Source organism: Mchenga conophoros, linkage group LG3 (assembly GCF_057382185.1).
Source record: "Mchenga conophoros isolate Kocher_MC1m ecotype Shallow Benthic linkage group LG3, M_conophoros_male_GT1.1, whole genome shotgun sequence".
Classification (NCBI taxonomy): Eukaryota; Metazoa; Chordata; class Actinopteri; order Cichliformes; family Cichlidae; genus Mchenga; species Mchenga conophoros.
The window spans coordinates 71220697-71235644 of record NC_140528.1 but is presented as its reverse complement, the minus strand read 5'-3'; the positions used below and the strand labels follow the sequence as shown (position 1 = coordinate 71235644).

Below are 14948 nucleotides of genomic sequence, written 5' to 3'. Positions count from 1 at the left end.
AAAATAGAGCCTTTTTAAGAAGATCTAAATGGGGAAACAGAGCGAGCCTCCCCGATCCCTTGATTGTTTCAGAGTCGAGAGGCCCTCCTCTCGTTTTTAACCTTGACCTAGTAATTAAAAGCAGACCTCTACCACAGGATCTTCGGGTGTAGCGGGGCTCATAAGGGGTCAGCTTGTTGGAAATGTGATCACGGGCACAGCCTACATGTGCAGTATAAGTATTTTGTATAATTTTTGAAACATACAGCCCATAATAGGAATAGGCAGCGGATAAAAGGGCTCATTAGAGGCTCATCATCTGGGAACCATGAATGCATATACAAACGTTATGACAACTCATACGACTGTCAATAAAGAGACTTAATATGATGAAAAACTCATATTATGTCACATATTTCAGTCTAGTTCTCTAACTGACAGATTAACATTATAATCCCTATTGAGCCAATATAGTTACTAAAAAGTATTATACGATCGAGTGTCTTAAAAAACTCTTGCATTATTCTATTATGCACGTACGTAGTATGTATTAATTATTCCTAATTGGTTCAAAATCCTTACTTTGGCATGAAAAAAACTTTTTGGATCACTTCCTCTCTTTCTTTTTTTTTGGGCCACTCTCTTTGGCCAAATTGCACTGTAGGTCATTCCCAAAGACCAGCCCAGCATTGACATATTCTGTATTGATTAGAAAAGAGCTAATGACATCCACTGTGTCTTCTGTTGTACCACCGGCACACACAGGAGGCAGTCTCATTAATAATGTTGAGTTCTGAGGGGCTTTGTGCAGTTTTTCTGTATATTTGAGTTGGTGTACTCCGGGAAGTCCAAAGCAATTACCGACTCCCTCGTTTTCATTCACTCCGTGGAGATGGCAGAACGGTGTTTGTGGCTGTGGAGTAAAGTGGATGAATAACATTACACCAGAGTGCAATTAGGACTTGGACCAGGATCACAAGTCTTGATGATTGTACGCTATGTAAATTAAAGTGTATTTTGGAGAGACAAAGGAGGAATGGGGCAGAGCACGTGCTCGGTGGTGGGGTGGGGGCGTGAGAGAGTTTGCGGGAGCAATTGTGCAAGAGCGTTTGTTATACAATGAGACCGCGCGTCTTCTGTGGTGTATCCGAGCTGCCAACAAACACACCATATCACGTCTTCTGGGTGCAAACCTTATTATTATGCTTTCCAGGCCAATCACACCACAATTGTTATGCCTTCCAGGTCCATCCGTCCAAACCCCTCATTTGAATCCATATTGTGCATTCTTAAGTCTTGGACTAGAGATTTTCCTGTAATAGACTTTCCATTAAAGTGCGTCGCATCAGTCCACATGCACGCTCCAATCACAGCGCTGTAAAAGCCACATTTTACACAGCGTTTCTGTACTTTGACATTCGCTAACTACCCCCGACCGTTGTGTGGCTGCCTCACCCCAGGAGACCTCCTCTTTTAGATTTAGATAGGTTGCCTGCTGAGTCCAACCCAAACACGTTCTACCACTCAGCCAAGAGACACAGGCAGGGCAAGGTCGTTGGATTGTGTATATATAAGTGTGTGTGGTTGCCTTCCCAAAGTGAAGGTGCATAAAAATGCAAAAAGGTGCGCACACACTCCCACAATGCATTATCTCCCCCCGCTGCACACTGCAGGTACTCTCCTGGTTTGATGTCTAAAACATCTAACTAACTGGCCTTTACTATTGCGCTCACACAGACAGAGTCGCCACCGATAGCATCTACCCGGTGTCGGTGTGGTTCGCACTTCGCCGGCCTTCATTTCACTTCATTAAGTCCCTCGCCTTTGCAGATTTGTACATCACACCAAGTTTTTAATGATTTAATTAGAATTAGTCAGCATCTAGTGAAATTAAGCCAATAGATCCTAAATGGCTTTTTTTTTTTTAAGTAGCACAGCATGTAAGTCCATGCTGCTGAGTGTATAACACAAGTAGTCCATTAGCTGGGGCTCAAATGCCATCTTTCACTTTTTCTTTTTAACACACACACACAAACCTAACGTGAAATAAGTAATAAGTAACTGTACAGTAGTGTTAGCATGTGTTTGAAAGTGTGAGTGTGTGTGTGTGTGTGCTGTGGACAATAGGTAAGATCAGGAGAAAGAAAAAGGGAGAAAAAAAACAGGTTTCCTGAAATTCAGCAGACATTTAGATTGAGGTTGATATAAATCTAGAAGTGAGACCAGGCACCTCGAGACTGGCTGTGATTTGTCAGACCTGAGAGCTTTTTCCTGGACAGAAGAGAAGAGTATTGCTCTCTTTGTCCAGAGACATACCCCATGAGGATGTTTGCCCAGACCAATCAGACTTTCATCAAACTTCATTCTGTACTAGTCTAAGTGAGGACTTTGTGTCCCCGCTGCCTGCCAGCTCTCTGCACTTCTTCCATAGATTACTCGGCAGGCACCTCTTCCCTACAGCTGGGAAAAAACAAAACGCCCAATTAGAGATGATTATCTTTGAGCATTTCCTGATAAGTCGAACTCAGGGAAGAGAACAGAAGGTGTTAGGTAAGGGATGGCTTTCCGGGGTGAATGTGGACCATAATGATTTGAGCCAAGATCATATTAACTCATGCTTCATATGATCTTATCTCGGCTGGCAGCTACTATCAGTGCTTCTTTTCTTAAAAGTATTAGTATTTTCAAAGCATTGTGCATGGGCAGACAGTCAAATTCAGTATAAATGTATCAGTATATAAGTTTTAGCGTTACCCACATTCTTCCCCTTCCTATAAGCGTCTTTTTTTTTAGTTGAAAGTCAGCCCTCAGGTCTTGCACCAGGCATTTGCAAGTTTATTCTTGCTCCCTAATCGATCACTCCAAAGCCGGGTCACCGGGGTCTCAGACGAGAGCAGCTCTCTCACGTTTCAGCCTGCATTTTCTAAAAGCCGCCAGACAACACTAAAGGAGCCTACGAAGCAATTCACCTTTAACCCCAGCGCCAACTATGTTTGGATGATTATTTACCCTTATTTACCAGGTGAATAAGACGCGGTCTGATTCAACAAGGGCGCCGACTGTCGATGACCACAAAGAATGCGTCTGGGTTCGTTGGTCTGTTTGCTTTGGTTCTCCGAACACATTCTTCGAGTGTTAAATGTTGTCTTTGAGTACTTTTTATGGCTTTTAAAGACTACTTTGAACGAGGTCACTAAAAATAATAAGCCGCTGAATGCACGGGTTTAACACAATTAAAGTTTGGGGTAGAAACATGGGTCAGGATGAAAATGGGAACAAGAAAATAAAAACCTGACAACGATCAATGAAAGGATATGTGCCAGTTCTGGTCCCACTGAGCCAACAACTTCCTGCAAAGAAAACATACCACACTATATTTGCTGCATCGATTATTTGTTCACGCCTTCATATTGATATTTGCACATTTAGGAACGTTGCGAGGACGGGGACATTTCACACAATAAAAGGGCAGTAACAAAAGATTTGCTTTGACTGAAATGTCACCGTTAAGCCTCGATAAAAGGACCTTCTAGTGAGCAGTGAATTTTCTCCTTCTGAGTTCACAAATGAGATTGTCACATTACTCTTTACAGGGAGTGTGGTCCTTCTCTGTTTGGAAATGTAAAATCGTCTCACTGACATTAATCAAGAGTGACAGAAAATATGTTATTGGGAGCTTTCTGAAGAAAAAAACATGCACATAACTTGAAATCAAATGCACATTTTTTTGCTAGGAAGATGGTGATTTATTGAAACATCTGCAAACATACATGGAAATAAAGGATAGCAGCCAAAAACAGAGTTTGTACAATTCTAACAAGCTTTAAAGTCAATATTTGCTACGACCACCTTTGTTTCTCAGCACAGCCTCAACTCTCAGGCAGCTATCTCGCAATTTCCTTCAGGAATAATTGTCCAGGCTTCCTTGAAGACATTCAAAGCTCTTCTTTGGATGTTGTCTGCCTTTTGTTCCGTTCCCTGTAAAGATGATCCCACGCTACTTCAACAATGTTGAGGTCCAGGCTCTCGAGAGGCCAATTCATGACTGATAGTGTTCCACTGTGTTTTTTTCCCATCCAGGTATGCTTTTACTGCATGTGTTTGGGATCATTGATATGCTCAAAAACAATCTTTTTTTGTATTTCTTAAAGACACGACTTTCAAATACTGTTCCTCTGCTGTAGATAGTTGTTTTTCTTTTCTAAGGCTGCGAGTTCTTCTTTTGTCCTCCACTTGTCAGCTTTCCTTAATGTTGTTAAGGACGCACTGCACGCCATGGTGAGATATGCCAAGTTTTTGGCTAACACCTCTTGGTGTATCACCTTGTTGGTACAAAAAATACTATTTTGTGCCTGTCAAAATGTGTTATCTGGCATTTTTCATTGATTCAGCTGAAGAAATGGGAACAAATGATGTGTTTTCTTTTTATGACAGGCTGCTAGCAACAAAGTGCATAGAGGCAATTTAAAGTTGGGTTTTTTGGGGGGGCGTTTTTTGGCTAAGTTCATCGCTTGAGTTAGGTGCATTTTTTAGGCTTGAATAATTTGTAGATTAGTTGTAGGTGGCTTAAACAAAACAAATAAAAAATCCAAGGACCAAAGTGAAAATGAGTGAAAAAGCAGCCGATCTCCAAAGAAAAACTTTGGGAGACCTTGAGAACTTTTTCTGATTACAAGAAAGTCTAGTGCTTTGGAAGCAAAACATGTATGATGACTAGTAGCTAACGACTCTGCTATCTGTGTCCACTGTCGCCGCTTTAAACTTTTTTTGACACTTCCAGGCAACCAAAAATGATCCAGTGAGTCATGGGGCCGTCTTGGCTCCCCTCCCTGCTTCCCCTTTGTGAACCTACACCATCACTCCAGGCTTTCGTTCAAGAATTCTAGCTCAAGTGGTCACTGATGGACACGTACGCGTATATAAACACACATGCCTTCTGTTCAAACAACCAGATCTTTCTGCTTCCGTCGTCTCACCCTCCTCCACCTCCTCTGCCTGTCTTGCTCTGCCTCTAATTTTGCTGCAAGTGGAGTCCAGGTGGAAGCCATTTGAATTCCCTGTGGTCGTGACCACTGTGGTTGCTTGTGACACAGTCATACCTCTCATTTCCAGACCATTTACAACATATTCTTGCCATCGGTAACACTCATGCTACAATCATTATGCCACCTAGACACACCATTGCAATTTGCGGTCAACAACACTAACACAGACACGCAGGACCAGATGGAAGGCAGAATTAACATTGTAATCAAGTCTGTGTTGAGTGCATGCAGCATGATACATTATGTAGTTGCTGAAAATGTGCATCACATTTGCCTGGCCATGGATGCCATGCAATTCGTGTTTTAAGATTTCATTATATTTCGTGCACTTGGCTCAGCATCACATAATGATATTGAAATGCATGCACCATTGGGATCAGTGTTATTGACATTGGAATTTGCTGTACCCCTGACTCAGAGGCTGAGCTGAAATTGCTGTTGTTGTTTGTGTGTGTCTGCGGGCGTGTGTGTGTGCGTTGCGTGTGTGTGTGTGTGTGTTTGTACAGTTGCGATTTCCCCTTCCTTCTCAAATCTGGCAGGGAATGAAGTGTCAATTGGAAAATTATGCAAATGCAGTTAGAGGGAATACAAAATGGAAGGAAACTGAGATCTGAAAAAGTCAAATACAAAGAAAGTAAATTGAGATTTTTCTGAGCAGATGCCCTCCAAACATGGATTCATCTCAGTTCAGACTGTGCTGAAAAATGACACCAGTAATTAGAAAAATGGTTGGGTTCGGCTTTGTTTCAGGCATTGAAGGGTGCAGCTTGTATTATATTTCTTTGTTAGCTTTCTGGCTCGTATTCACAATGCTTCATGTGGTTTTCAACTGACCATATGTTGTTCATTCTGAAAGCAGTGGCTTGTAGATATTTTGAAAGCCAATCCAAACTAAACTTTTATTAGGAGGGAAATTCAGATATAGATTCTAGAGTTTCACAGCCGATAGCCTAGCTGTCTTTCCCCATATGTCCGTTCACACGGTTTGAGCTCAATGCTAATGTCAAGCTGTTAACATGACTTTGCCACAATTTGGATACACGAGTTGGAACATTGCAAAGTGGAAAATGACACACTTGCTTGTGTTCTCCATGAATTTCAACAGGGTTGTGTTCAAATCAAGCACAGAAATTGTGCCTTTACTGGAAAAGATGATTGCAGATTCTAACGTTAGCTTCGTAGGCAATCAGTTGCCAAGCCTCTGACCACAGACCAATACCGGTCCGTGAGTCATTTGGTACCGGGCCGAGAGAGTTGAGGGTTGGGTGTGAAATTTATGGTTTTCAGGGCTTTTATCGTTATTTTTGAGTCGTTTTTATCATTAACTCAGTTTCCCTGGGTCTTTTCCCGTGTGTTATGAATAAATCTTCGTTTTTTTGGTTTTATTTTGTTGTATTTATCCGCGAAACCTTAAAGGCCGGTCCATGAAAATATTGTTGGACGCAAACCGGTCCGTGGCGCTAAAAAGGATGTTCTACGCTCATATATGAAAATTTAACAAAGTCTAAACACAAATCAGTGCTATGAGATTCTTTCATTGCTCCCTGAATAACTAGCACTGGTACTGCTGTTGGTGACCCGTGTTCCCCTGCCGGCTGATTATTAGTTGATACTACTTCTACTTTTGCGTTCTTCATCTGACGTTTTGACTGTTACAAGTCCATCATTCATAATGCCCTGCAAATAGCGCTATGTAATTTAAAAAGTAAAAAAAAAAAAGATATTCAGAAAAACAAATAAATGAGTTTAGATACTCATTTGAATCAGTATCAGTACCAACAGACATGCAGGCACAAAGCTCCTCCCCTCACTAGCAGCTGAACGTGTGAACAGTAACAAATATCTAAACGTTAGCCATGTGACTATTACCAATTACCCCACATTAGCCATCTATTAAGTTATTAAGTTAGCGGCTAATAATAAAAGCTAATGTTAATGTGGGTGGGAGGTAGGCAGGCAGCCAATGTTATCAGCCCTGCCCGTCTGCAAAGTTAAAGGACAGTGTTAATTCAACATAATTCGTTGTGTCTAAAAAGTGTTATGTTTCTGTTATGTACCAGACTAAAGCTGAGAAAAGTCTAGCAGCAACAAGACAGAAACAATTGCAGCTTGTGTTACAAACTCTATTTAATAAACTCTTTTATCAGCGACATAAATAATGTGCCAAGCCACCAGCAGCACAGTAAATAAACAGGCAGTTGCTGAACATATGCATGGACTAGTATTGTTGATTAACTTTATTTAAATATTCTTACTTAAAAATTTTCTTAATGTGATCTATTACAATTATTGGTATCAAAAATTGTATCTGTATCCGGTTGAAATTCCACTATTGTAACAACCCTCCTACACAATTTTAGCCATCTATAGTTTAGGATGCTGGCATGCTACCATGAAACAGATGGTGATGGGGAAGTATGGGTGAGATATTTCACTCAAAACCTGAAATCGTAATGCTTTTGTTGTGGCTACATTGCCAAACGTGTACTGTGGTATTCAGTCGTGATAACCACCGATGTCGAAAGCCAGAAGCTGAAGAAATGGTTTTTACCTCAGAATTATATCCAACCCTGCCAATGCTATCCATCCGTATCTCTGAAAACAGCTGTCAGCATAACATAATGGCAATATATCGATGCTGCTGCTTAGAGGAAATCCATACTTTCCCTGAGGTTGCCTGGCGTTCAACGTTGAGGTCACTGTGTTTTATACCTATAAGCCCCGTTGTGCTCATACAAATGTGAGTATCTTTGCTTTGACTGGTGTCTGCTTCAGTCTCCCGTAGCCACGTAATATGAGGCCCGTTTTAGCTCGAATCCAAAATCAATCCTGGCCACATAATGACTTGCCGTGTTTGTGGGCACAGCATGCCAATTGCTCCTGCAAGGTGATTAATGGCCAACAGGTGAGGTTGTCATGGTAACCTGTCCACCTGAGCCAGTATGGCAACAACAGCTGACGTGAAGGCTGTACATTGAATCTAGTCAGTGATTAATTACCTTCAAACATCAGTTCACGTGATCCCCCCAACCTTACGTCTTCCTCTCGCTTTTAATGGGTTTTATTCCTTTTTCAATCCATCATTCATTATCCCCCCCCTCTACCTCTCCCTTTCTGTCCTCCCATCCTCTTATCCTCTAGTCCTTTTTACTGTACATTTCTCCCCAATTCTCAATAGTCCATCCGTCTCTCTTTCCTGTCCTTCCTATTACCCACCTCTTCCTCTCTCTCTTTCTTTTTCTTTGTCTGGGATCCATTTGTGCTGCATTAGGCAAGATATGCTGAGAGAAGAAGAGAGGGAGGATTGAAAGAAGGAAGACGTGGAAAATGGATAGTGCCTGAGCTTTGCATTATAATGGAGAACTGTCTCAAGGCAGATTTGCCCTGCCTTTAAACGAGGCATCCATCTGCATTTATTCACTGCATGTGTGTTTTTATTTCTCTCCCTTGTGGGAGTTCAGCTCATTCCTATAGCAACCCGGTGTACTGTTAAATATTTGTAATGGCAATTTGTTTTATTTGTTTTTGCACCCAGGTTTTTTTTTTATTGTGCACACAAGTAATTTCCTCTAATGGATTGTGTTGCCATTGTCTTCCAGTTGGGAAGTGTCCTATGTGTCAGGAGGGGTTACAGTGCCTTTGTGTGCGAGGAGGAGCGGAGGTAGGGCCCCATTATTTAACCCAGGCCATCAGTCACACTCAACAAGCCTATCATATAGGAGCATTCAGACACTGTACAGGCTAAAGTTAGCGCTATTATCTGCCTGTCAGTGGCTAGCTGTGTTGGGGTCCCTTGTGGAAAAGCAATTGTATGAGTGAATGCCTTGCTGCTCACGTTGTCAGGCTCCAAGGATGCACGCAGTGCCTTTAAAAGACCACTCTCCATTTACCTTTGGTTTTTCACACCTTTCAGCTCGCATTAGCAAAGCGCAATTATGACATTTCAGCTGAGTTTAGCGTTATAAAATTGACCGCTCAATTTTAAGCCATCAGCAAGGTTTGGAAGCTCAACCGAGTGGAAAAAATAATCTTTAACCGTAGATGGAAAGCATCATCTCGGTTTTAATCATCTCAGCTCATCTCCTAAGATTTCCGAGTGAGTGCTCATCAATCATACTGTATGCAGACAGTGGGCTTGATTAATATTCATTTTATATGAGACACTTCATTTGCATGAACACACTGTCTGTCTCATAAAAATTACCAAGCCCTCCCTGCCGGTGTGATAAGCATCTGGACATGAAGCAGTTGAAAATCCGAGACATGCTACTTAACCTGATCCTACTTCATTACATAGCGTTACGTGGCAGGGCTTCAAGCATGCGTGACTAGTTATATCGCACTTCGTATGTCCCCATCAGATAACAGCGAGGATCAAGTTTCGCATTGTTACGGCGACGCTGAATAGAAGGTCTCCGGATTAATAGAAATCATTTTCGGTTTCCTCAGGTCGTGAAGTGACGGAGAAGTGCCCACCGGGGCAGTGATGCGAATCAGCCCGATGGCTATCTCACCGTCTGTATTGGTGAAACGAGAGCGCTGTGTGTGATGAAATCCAACATTTATAAGGTTTAAAATGAAAATCTACAGTCAACGCCGGCCACAAGTCAAAGTGAGGAGTCACTAAAAAGATGTTATTTGCCCGGGGAACATTTTTCATAACATGGTCCAGATGATTTGAATTGTTCGTGTTTGCTTAAGTTTTTCGTTATATTAAAGATCTTTGGGTTCTGGACTGGACATCTTGGACTTTAAGAGATTATAATGGAGAGCTCTTTTTATTTTGTGGCATTTTAAAAGGCAAGAAATCATATCTTACATCAAAACTAAGCCTGAGCAGTAATGAAAACAATGATTACACATAGCAATACATATCAGGCACTGTAGTAGGAGGACTTCTCCTTCTTTATCTCTGAGAATAGACATGTGGGTCATTTAATTATGTGTTTATAGTTTTAAGTTCTGCTTCCATGTAGGTACAGTTCAAGGATTTTTTTATTTTGACTCATTGTTCATATCAGATTTTTATTCCGCTGGTTTAGGAAAAAACTTATATTTACATCAGGTTATAATAAATTTGATTTTTTAAATGATATTTCCATAAAATTAATAAAATAACATTACTATTTACATTTTTAGTAACTTCTTATCCTTGTGCTCCACCTTTAGCAACAATGCTCAACAAGCATTAGCATTCCTGCGTTGTATTCGAAATTAAAATGCAAACACTCAATGAGTGAAATGTACCGTATACGTCTGATTTCTTATTCTGAAATATATTTCAGAGTGGATTTGTCTTCTTGACCCAAAGCAGAGTGAAGTGGTGCAGCAAACACAGTGCGGGGACAATGACTCAGATGTAAACTAGTAGTTGTGTATTTAAATATGTAAAGTACATGGAAAAAGCATGTAAAACAACTGGCATACTGTATTTGACTTCTGGTTATCTCTAATGCGCCGAAGCATTGGAGTAAAAACAGAGGAAGAAGGAGAGCTTCTGTAAAATATATGAAACGGCCTCCAACAATTTTGCAGGAGAGGAATTACACCGTAATGGTAACGGGTACGGCAGCAAATCCCGAGGTATCGGTGTGTTACGATTTCCTTTTAGCATGCGTGTGTGGAATTTATTCAGGTTTTCCTATCCGGCTTTCCAAGATGATTTTTTTTTCATATCAGGTGTCATTGACAAAGCAGTCAACACAGCATGACTAATTGCAGCATAACACATTTGAGTCTCACCCGGTTGGAGGAGCACGGGAGCATTATCAATGTCAAGATTGCGTGTGGTGTTTAGTAGTAAATCAGCAAAGCCAAACATCATCTTCTGTAGCTTTTAACACTGCAATGTCACACCAAAGGAGATGAGTGTTCAGCACATTTAAAACAACCCACACATGATTAATGAACGTACACTTTTTAAATTTATTTATTTGGTGTTTTGATCCCATCACCAGCTGTGGATCTGACTTATATTGTCTTAACAGATTTATGTCCGTCATTGCTTCCTACTTTTTTTCTTTGCCATTCTTTTTTAATGCAGTCACGCAACGCCCACCCTCTCGCCCCAACAACCACATTCCTTACTTTTCCTATCACCCGGCTTTGTCAGGTAAACTCTTCAGTTAATTAAAACTGTCAGGTTTCATCTTGGCTCCGTTGGCACGCACCACAGTTACAGAAAAAACCAAAACGACACCGACAAGGAAAAAAGTTGCGAGGGCCGTAATGAAGACGTCTCCTTGATGTGGCTGAGAACAGACGCTACAGTTGTTGCTAGGTCTGCTAAATGTTGGCCAGCTTATCTAAGGGAGTTATCCTAAATCCCCCTCAAAACAAGTACCCTTGAAACGTCAGCACCATAATGTATCATAAGGCTCCTTCTGGAATACAAGACGAGCTGGCAATGCTGGACTAGCGTTCGGCCTTTTTTCTCCCCGCTTTCTCTAACGTTGAACAGGGTCCAAGCCTTTCTCATAAATATGTATTTTATGATGTGTTCTTTTGGCGCGCGATGCCAGTTTCAGTACCTAAGCCCACACTTTTTTTTTCTTCTTCTACTCTTTTTTTTTTTTTTTTGTAGAGAAAATTAACAACTGTGATAGTGTTCTTCATTTTATGTGATAATTTCTTAAGTAACACCTGTGCAAGTAGTTGCTGGTTAATAGGCTGTGCTGTGAGATGTGCCGTGTACGCTCTCACTAGCACACACAAATTCTAATTGTCTCCATCCCACTGAAAAAAAGCTCTCCTGAGATATAGGGGGGAAACAAGCACATGCCAGCAACCCTAGCTTTGAACTTTGTCATGTATATATATATATATATATATATATATATATATATATATATATATATATATAAAATTTTATTTTAATATTTTTAGTCTGCATTTTCCCAAACCTTATCCTTTGCTATAAAACTCCAATTTGCCGCTTGGACAGAGTGATTATTCCTGGAATAATGTATTTTTTATTTTGTCAAGGCAGTCTCAGCATCCGATTTGATGTCGTATTTAATTTAGCTCTCTGGCAGCTGTCAAAGTGTTTTAATAAAAGCACTGTTTACTCATAAGGACGTGGCTTTGATCAAGCACGCTCTTTCACACTGCTATTTTAACTTCATTAGAGTCCCACAGTCATTTCTGCATGCACGGGACGGAGCGAACAGTACACCAGAGGATGGTTCGGTAGATGGTCTCCAAACTCCGGTTGAGTTCACTCATGGAGGCCTGCCAAGACTTTGCTAATGAGCACTTTTAACCTCTAATATTGCCCAAATGGCCTTCCTATGCAGAGACCAATGATAGGCTTCTGTAAAGTCCATTAATATCTGTTCAAAAAAATCTGATTAGCCTAATCGTGGCTTTTTGAATTAGGATTAAGGGCTAGATTCTGAGATGGGTTAAGTCGCCACTGCTTGAGCTGATATGGAAAATCTGATAAACGTGTTTTACTCGTGTAACTTGAGATTCTTATGTCAGTCAACTTCCCAAGTGCCGTGTCCTTTGACGCAGCGCTTGACCTTTCGCAACCAGATTTTCGTCCCTCCCGCAAAGGAATTAGCTCCCCCATAATATTGAATGTAGTACTGACAGCCTAATGTGCAGCAGTGGCGATTGTGTAATGGATGCCAGGATTATGTGCACTCTTTGACTTGTGTCGTTTTACAGAGATTACATTTCTGCAGCAGATCATGGCTGATGGTGGATAATAGAAGGGTTTTGTAGATGAGGGGGGATAATCATTAAAGCTGATTTAACTTTAATATCATGGTATTTGTTTTATGGGGATCATATTATGAATCGCATCAGATTATATTGTTGATCCTTCTTTAACCGTGCACCCTATTATTCATTCACATCTCATTGTTATGTTACATATCTTCATTTTGAATAGTGGCACAGTTTTCAGGAATCGCCATGCAAAACATATTTGATGTTTGCAGCTCATTTTATGCTAAGTAGCAATAGCTTAGCAATGACTTCCTCCGTCAGGAGTTCACTCAGGGGGCCCTCTAACGGTGTTAGAGGAGGTTGAGGGCAGCTCTGCTTTGTGAACTGTTTTGCCGACAAGAATTTTGGAAAGAAGCCCAGCAGCAGCACAGCAGAAAAATGTCCATCGGTGCAAAATCTCAAACTGCTAAGTTATGGTTCTTACCCGCAGGAAAGTGAAAACACTAGTGCGTTTCTTATGTCAATTGCCATCAATCCTTGAGAGAATACATGAGGTCTGGAGCACATATGCATAACCAATTCTCCAAATACAGCAGGGTGTGCTTCATCGCTCAGTGTTCGCCTCTCTGTGGGAGTGATTTGTTGGTAAGGTGTAAGGAGTTAACACTTCGGCGAGCAAACAACAACAGAATATCCAAAAATACCTTTTGTGGTTTGCGCTCTCTTAGCGTCTGGTTGATCACGCCTGGTATGAGTTCATATGACTGCAGACTGAGCAACTTGCACTGTGTCACTCGATGGTGACTTGAAACCCACAGTGCCATAAGGGCTGTGCATAAGGATTTATAAAGCCACGGGCATCCATCTGCCGCGCTTCTTACTGGAAAAGACAACAGTCCGATTGTTCACCAAGAAGTTTTTTGAGATCCCAAACCTCATTTACTTCCTGTCTTCTGTTCAGCTCATAGGCATGTTGTTTTTTTTGTTGTTGTTTTGTTTCTGACAGACTTTGGAAGGCATCTGGAATCCGAGCAACAAGGCTTGCTGCGGTCCTGTGGGAAGTGTGGCGCAGTGGAGGGATCGGTGCCATAAAGGAAGCACCCAGCTGGGGCATTTGCCAGCAAAACACTGAGTACTGAACTTATCTGGGACCTTCAGCAGCGGGCGGTAAGAGGAGGAGGAGGAGGAGGCCATGTTGACCGCACGCCTGCTAGTCCTCGCCAGCCTCTTCGCACCAGCCGCACTGGGTGAGTTTGGCTCATTAAAGCAAGTGTTTGTGTCTGTGTGGATGTGCAGATGCAGGCACAAAACATGCCTCTTGCGTTTCCTGATTGGCATGATTTGAAGCTGTATCAGAATTTCATGTGTTCACTACTTAAGTGCCAGATTCTGTCAGCCAACTGCAGTAAAAGCCTCTGACTTTATGTCTGTCTTGTTTTCGCCGTCTATGCAGCTCCTCTCACTAATTAGCAGTTATTTTTACTCCCAAAACTCGCAGAAACTTTTTTCCCTACACTTTTCTTCTTTTGATTTTTCTGTCTGTTTTTTTTTTTTTTTTTTTCTGTGATTTTTCGATCTATTTTTAGATCTGTCCCTCTTACTCTTGGCTCCATCTCTTGCTCTCCTGGCAATAGAAAAATGAACTGAAATTACTTTCAAAGAATCACTAACGCCGCGCTGGCTTTGTGGCGTACGTTTAGGATTGTTGAAAGTTGCAAGAATTAGGGAGGAAAAGAAGAAAAAAAGGAGATCTTTTATCACTTCATGAATTAAGATCTTAAGATTAATTTGCAAGGTCTTTCTTTTACCACGTCTCTGTAAACGGAAATCGCAGCGTTTCCCCTTGGCCTTCTGTGGATTGTTTCAGAGGCAAAGTAAATGAAGTCATTTAAATTCAGATTAAAAGTAGTCAGTGGTGGTGGTCTGGTAGCTCGGGGTGTGGATGCGGCTTGGGTTTAGATGTAGGGAGTGACGGGGAGTGGGGCAATGGCCCATAAAAATGTTAATTTAATATGGCGAGAACCATTAATGGGAGATTTGAGGCTAATTGAATTGTTTTTGTGCTGTGATATCTGTGGATGGGATGGGATTGTGTGTGTGGGGGGAGGGCAGGTAAAAAGCACACTTCTTCGGTTTTCCTTAATGCTCAGAAGAAGGTCAGGAGGCCAACAATACGTTGCAGGCTACATCCGTCTTTAGAGAGATCCATTGAGTAAAGGTTTAGGCATTACCAGGTAGTCGAACTGAAAA

The 14948-nt window shown here is 41.4% G+C and overlaps 1 protein-coding gene across 12 annotated transcripts in view; it reads left to right on the top strand.

Moving 5' to 3' along the window:
* Nucleotides 1–14948, top strand: part of LOC146580351 (adhesion G protein-coupled receptor L3) — a 265146-nt gene that overhangs the window by 58874 nt on the left and 191324 nt on the right. For all 12 annotated transcript variants that reach the window (XM_085267042.1, XM_085267034.1, XM_085267033.1 and 9 more), the window contains exon 3: nt 13705–13945. In XM_085267042.1, the coding sequence (XP_085123168.1) occupies nt 13891–13945 (55 nt within the window). In that variant the 5' untranslated portion in view covers nt 13705–13890. The remainder of the gene's footprint in view (nt 1–13704; nt 13946–14948) is intronic.